This window comes from Arachis stenosperma, chromosome 9 (genome assembly GCF_014773155.1).
Source record: "Arachis stenosperma cultivar V10309 chromosome 9, arast.V10309.gnm1.PFL2, whole genome shotgun sequence".
NCBI lineage: Eukaryota > Viridiplantae > Streptophyta > Magnoliopsida > Fabales > Fabaceae > Arachis > Arachis stenosperma.
This window is the reverse complement of record NC_080385.1, coordinates 129,375,073-129,381,586: the sequence shown is the minus strand read 5'-3', so window position 1 is coordinate 129,381,586 and position 6,514 is coordinate 129,375,073. Positions and strand designations below refer to the sequence as shown.

Below are 6,514 nucleotides of genomic sequence, written 5' to 3'. Positions count from 1 at the left end.
AACTCATGAATATTGAATTATTCACTATTCTAAAAGCATATAAAACATGGGTTGCCTCCCATGAAGCGCTTCTTTAGCATTACTAGCTTGACGTTTTTCCTTTATCTGGGAGGTTGATAGTGCTTTAAGTCTTCTCCTCTGGCAGTAGACCTATATCCAGTGGTTGTATCAATGATCTCTACATGTTCCAAGGAGAGAACTCTATTGATAGTGAAGACCTTAGGTAACTGAGATGGTACAGTGGGGAGATTTGGGGGAATATCTGGGAAGTAAGCTGAGATCACTTTATCCCCTGGAGAGAAGTCCTCGGTAGGGATCTTCTTGTTCCTCCACCTCCTTGGTACCTACTTCTTTGTTCCTTGTGATGTTGTCTTACTCTTTGTGACCTCTTCCTCTAAGGAAATGTGGTTACTGGTCTCATATGATTCTGGTGGTTTAGGTTCCTCCTGCTTTTCTTTGAGCTGTGGCAATTGCTGTTTGCCTTGTTCCTCAATCAAGGGAGTTCCCATATGTGCTGGTAGTGCTTCAGTGCTTGTTTCTTCCTTCAGTATCTCACTGTGATCCTTCCTTGGTTCCTTGTTCTCTTGATCTGTTTCTTGTGAGCGTTTGAAAACATTGAAAGTGAGCTGTTCATCATGGATCTTCAGAATTAGCTCCCCTCGCTCCACATTTATGAGTGCTCTGGCTGTAGCTAGGAATGGTCTTCCCAATATGATTGGGTGAGTGTGACTCTCTTCCATGTCCAATATGACAATTTCTGTTGGGAGGAAGTATTTTCCAACCATTACCAACACGTTTTCCACCACTCCTATTGCTTGTTTTTGAGTTTTGTCAGCCAGCCTGATGACTACATCTGTGGGCATTATCTCATTGATCTGCAGCCTCTTCATAAGGGATAAGGGCATTAAGTTGATGCTTGCTCCCAAATCGCAGAGTCTTTTATCAAACATGGTTTCTCCTATGGCACAGGGAATGTAGAAACTTCCTGGGTCCTTTCTTTTTGTAGGCAACTCTGGTTGAATGAGAGCACTGCATTCCTTATTCATCACTATAGTTTGGCCTCCCTTGAGTGAGCTTTTCCTGGAAAGTAGCTCCTTCATATACTTGATGTATGCCGGCATTTGTTGGAGGGTCTTGATGAATGGTATGTTTACATGGAGGGATGCAAACAAATCAAGAAACCTTGAGTATATTCTCTTCTCCACAGCACCATTGAGTAATTGGGGGAAGGGTGCATAGAGTCTCAGCAACTCTTGTTGTGAGATTTTGGGTTCTTGGTGATCTTTTTCCTGCTTCTCTGCTGAGGTATCTTCAAGTTGTTCTGAAGCTTATTTGGCACGTCCTTGGTCTCCTGATCACTTATAGTGACCATCTTGCAATCCTCTCATCTTACTTTCTTTGTTTCTCCTCTCGGATTGTTCTCCGTATCACTTGGGAATCCATCTGTAGGTTTGGGAATGTGCTCGGAGAGATAACCTACTTGAGATTCCAACCTTTGGATGGTGTCTCCCTGGTTCTTAAAGTTGGCTCGCACTTCCTCCTTGAACACCTTGTTGTCTTGAATCTCTTTGTATATGTCCTCCAGTAAGTTCTCAATCCTTGAGAGTTTGTCATCAGAAGGTGATGGTGAGTTGAGATTGGAGGAATGAGAATGGTTAGGTTGGCTTTGGTATAGGTGTTGAGAGGGGTTGTTATGTGAGTGTTGATATGGTCTAGGTGTGGCATGTTGGTGAGCTATGTTGCTGGGATTTGGACGTCTTTGATCTTGGCCTTGGTCTTGTTGATTTCCATCCGAAGTTGGGGTGATTTCTCCATCCAGAGTTGTAAGTTTTGGAGTATGGATCATGGACTTGTCTAGGTGAGTTTCCCACATAATTGGCTTGCTCCCAGTCACCTTCTTCTCCTATGTTTACTCCTTCTTGAGTTGGTGATGAGGTGATGGCTGCCGCAACTTGGTTCTCTTCCGCCTTCTTGGTAAGATCTGCTAGCTGATTGGTGATCATCTTGTTTTGGGCTAACAGTGCATCCATGTGGTTCAGCTCCATTACTCCTCTAGTGTTACTTCTTTCAGAGGCATAGAAGTAGTCATTCTTAGCAACTGTTTCAATGACATCTATGGCTTCTTCAATGGTTTTCTTCTTGTTTAAAGATCCTCCTGATGAATGATCCACAGTCTTCTTTGACTCATAGGAAAGACCTTCATAGAAGATGTGAAGTTGGACCCACTCATTAAACATCTCTGGTGGGCATCTCCTTGTTAGGTCTTTGAACCTTTCCCAAGCTTCATAAAGTGTCTCCCCATCTTACTGTCTGAACGTCTGCACTTTAGTTCTCAGCCTATTGATCCTTTGAGGGGGGTAAAACCTTGCCAAAAACTTGTTCACTACCTCCTCCCAATTCGTCAAGCTCTCCTTTGGAAAGGATTCAAGCCACTTTGATGCCTTGTCCCTGAGTGAAAAGGGGAACAAGAGTAACCTATAGACATCGGGGTGGACTCCATTGGACTTCACCGTGTCACAAATCCTCAAGAAGGTGGTCAAGTGTTGGTTAGGGTCTTCTTGAGCACCTCCTGCAAATGAGCAATTATTTTGCACCAAAGTGATGAGCTGAGGTTATAGCTCGAAATTGTTGGCATGTATGGTGGGTTTCTGAATGCTGCTCCCACAGTTTCCAGGATTAGGATTGATATAGGATCCTAAGACCCTCCTTTCATGCCCAGCCTGGTTTGCATGGCCTTCTCTGGCATGATTATGAGCTTCTTCTTCATGATTGTTCTCCAAATTCTCTTCCATGTTGGGTTCGAAGTACTCTTCCTCTTCTTCAGCACCTACTACTCTTTTTCCTCTTGCTTCCCTCCTTAATCTAAGGAAGGTCCTCTCAGATTTAGAATCAAAGGAAGTTGAAGCCCCACTTCTTCTCCCTGTCATACAATCAACAAGGCACAAGGAAGGAAATAAATGCAGAAACTATTCTTGTAAAAAAATGCTGTTAGTGTGAGTGATGCAATATATCAAACAGTTAGTAGGCTGAATTATGATCAACTAAAAAAAGAATAGAAAATAGAGAGGGTATAGGGGATGAGGAAGAAAAACAATTTAAACTGAAAGTAAATTGCTCAACCAGAAATTTAAATCAGCAAAATTAAAAATGCTCAATCTAGTTATCCTCCAACTTAATCATTGTTGATACAAAATCAATCCCCGGCAACGGCGCCATAAACTTGATGCACAGAAAACTTGTCTCTCAACAAATTTCCTTCGGCAAGTGTACCGAATTGTCATCAAGTAAAAACTCACTATAGAGTGAGGTCGAATCCCACAGAGATTGATTGATCAAACAACTTTAATTAGAGGAATGTTCTAGTTGAGCAAACCAGAATTTGATTTTAGACTTGCAGAAAATTAAATTACGGAAAAGTAAATAGCAGAAAAAGTAAATGCTAGAAATAAAGAGCTGAATGTAAATGGCAGAAAGTAAATTGCAGAATCTTAAATGGGAATGGGGAAATGCTCATAAAAGTAAATGGCAGAAATTAAAGAAAATGGGCAAGATCAGAAATGGGGAGTTCATTGGGCTTAGGAGATGTTGCATTCTCCGGATCAAATTCATTTTCATCTTTTCCTCAATCAATGCATTCATTGATCTCCTAGGCAATCTTAAGTGATCGAATTCCAATTCCTTGGTAATCCAATCTCTCAAATCTTGATCAATAGCCAATTCCTTGGTCAATTGCTCATGAGAAGAGATGAAGTATGGTCACTGATTATACCACATGCATTCCCAAATCAAGTATTGGTAGGATTATAGTCACATATCCATCCAAACCCAATTTGATCCAGCATGAGAAAGCATTTCTAGCATGATCTCTTCATTCCTCTTCCAAGGTTCAGAAGAGATCCAAGTATGAATAGTTTTTTTCCAAGATAACTACCCAATTGGATGAAGATTGAAAGCTTTCTAGTAAAATCAAGAGAAAAGATAGAAAAAGAAGAATGAAAACTAATTATTGATCCATCAAATTGCAGCAGAGCTCCCTAACCCAATGAAATGGGTTTAGTTGTTCATAGCTCTCGAAAATAAAAACAAAGATGGAGAATACATCATGAAAGTAAAACTAGAAGTTGCAAAGAAAGTAAAATACAGAGAGTAGTTCTCTGCCCAAAGCTCCTAAAGTTTTCCCCCAAAAAAAAACTCCCTATCTAATTCAAAGCCACTCCTATATATACTACTCTGCTGATCTTCTAGTTGGCTCTTCAAATCTTGGGTGTGGGCCTTTAAATCTTGAGTTTGAAGCAGTTATCCTCTTTATTGGGCTTAGCTTTGCTTGCAGAGAGAAAAGGTGAAGTAGGCAGGGACTTTGGCTCAGGACGTTAGTAGTGTCAACGTTAAGTGAAAATGTGGGTTCGAGAACGTTAGTGACAATCACCTTTTTCACTAACGTTCCTAACCCAAATATGATCACGTTGACTTCAATGTTAGTGGCACTAACGTGACCACTAACATTGCCTCTTGGTCCTTCGCATACGTTATTGGGACTTACCATTCCCAATAACGTGGTGAGTCACCCCTTCTCCTTACGTTAGAGTCCACGTTAACTAGGTTAACGTGGCTTCTAACATAGTAATGCCAATTCTTCGAGAACGTTAGTGACACTTACCTTTGTCACTAACGTTTCAATGTGCCCCTACTTCCCACGTTAGAGTCCACGTTAACTAAGTTAATGTGGCTTCTAACGTAGTTATGTTAGCCATCTCCAACGTTAGTGACAAAGGTGAGTGTTACTAACGTTGGCTCATCATCTCTTTATCCACGTTAGCTTCCACGTTAACAAAGTTAACGTGGGAGTTACGTTGCTCATGGTGGCTCTTGGTGGTTCACCCCAACGTTAGTGACAAAGGTAAGTGTCACTAACGTTCGCAATCAATTGCTCTCTCCACGTTAGCTTCCACGTTAACTATGTTAACGTGGCTTATGGAGGCTTGGCCAACGTTAGTGACAAAGGTGAATGTCACTAACGTTGGTTTCTCTTTTGTTTCTTAACGTTAGAGTCCACGTTAACTAAGTTAACGTGGCAACTAACGTGGCCAATTATGAGCTTGGTCCAACGTTAGTGACAAAGGAGAGTGTCACTAACGTTGGCCTTATTGTCTTTTTCCACGTTAGAGTTCACGTTAACTTAGTTAACGTGACTCTTAACGTGGGCTATGATGGCTTCGAAGGCGTTATTGGCGATTAACTTTCTCACTAACTTTGCAAGCTAGCTCCCATTCCACGTTAGAGGTCACATTAGTTAGACTAACGTGAATGCTAACGTGGTTCTTCTTTGCTTCCTTTGTCCTGAAATCAAGCAGCAAAGTGCATCAAAGTTCTAGTCCAACTCATGAGACATGCATCATCCAATTTGTCATACAATTCATGTAAAATTCTCATGAAATCATGTAAAGTGCACAATGTATGCTTGAAACAAGATGTAAGTGAATATCTACCCAAAACTTGCTTATTTCTTAAGAAAATGCATGAAACTACCCTAAAAATAGTAAAAAAAGGTTAGTGAAACTGGCCAAAATGCCCTGGCATCAGCTTCCCACGCTTGAAATGTTATGTTTGCGCCAATTCATAACCTGTGCCACTCAGCTCAACAAGATGCGACATTCAGATTGACATAACAGGCTTCAATCCCAGTCATTTCTCGGAAAAAGGACAATGGTAAAAGACTATAATGTACACACAAACCCTTTTGTGGTTATACTTGCATGTATAGGATTAGTCATAGAGGTATTCGTCTTGCCCTTCAAGCGAAATAGTCAGGGTAAGTCGGTAAAAGTGTGCTAGTTCCTTTCAACAAAGATGGCCACGAGTGAGGAGTGTAACAAGAATGTACTTGGTATCTACTCTACTTGTAATAAGCAGTGAGGTGGAGGAAACCCTGAAGCCCCATGTAGAGTTCTTCCTAAAAGGGTCACCATCGCGTGTTGTAACCCCTCTCCCATCCAAGCACTTTGCATGTGTTCCGAATCACCCGTCCCGCATGATTCTACCCCCCGAATAGTAGTATTTCAATCCTCTACAGCCATTGCGTCCCTCCATCAGTGGAGAATCCCATGCCCTACTGACCATGTTACCATGTCGTCCTCAACCCGGGTTGTGGCCAACAACTGCCGTCGTCATCCCGACGATGGTATATGGGGTCCTCAATATATGGCGCGTTGGTTGGAGCTGCCTGCGGTTGTCTTCCTCAACGACAAATGCTAGAGGGCAAAAATTGAACCAGGTGGGAATCATTTTAAAACATTTGGGGGGAAAAGGTTATTGAGTTCGGTGTTGTCCCGTTGGGGTGAGTGCAGGGTATTTCGTTAGATAAATTAGTTTCACGACAATGATGTGGTTTTTTCATGACAGGTTCCTTGTTGAATTTTGTGTTTCTTTATATTTGTATGCCTTGATAACAAGATAAGCCGTTTGCATCACGGTTTATGGAGTCATAAAATGTTAACTAGGAACCGTTTTCTCATGT

The 6,514-nt window shown here is 41.5% G+C and overlaps 1 protein-coding gene across 1 annotated transcript; it reads right to left on the bottom strand.

Moving 5' to 3' along the window:
* Positions 1-344: 344 nt before the first annotated feature.
* On the bottom strand, positions 345-1,121 carry LOC130949928 (uncharacterized). The gene has a single exon (XM_057878524.1). The coding sequence runs from the start codon at positions 1,119-1,121 to the stop codon at positions 345-347; it is 777 nt and encodes a 258-aa protein (XP_057734507.1).
* Between the last annotated feature and the right edge of the window lie 5,393 nt (positions 1,122-6,514).

What these genes read in the sequence shown, in the direction of transcription:
- LOC130949928 (XM_057878524.1), bottom strand. Translation starts at nt 1,121, where the DNA reads ATGCCGGCATACATCAAGTATATGAAGGAGCTACTTTCCAGGAAAAGC.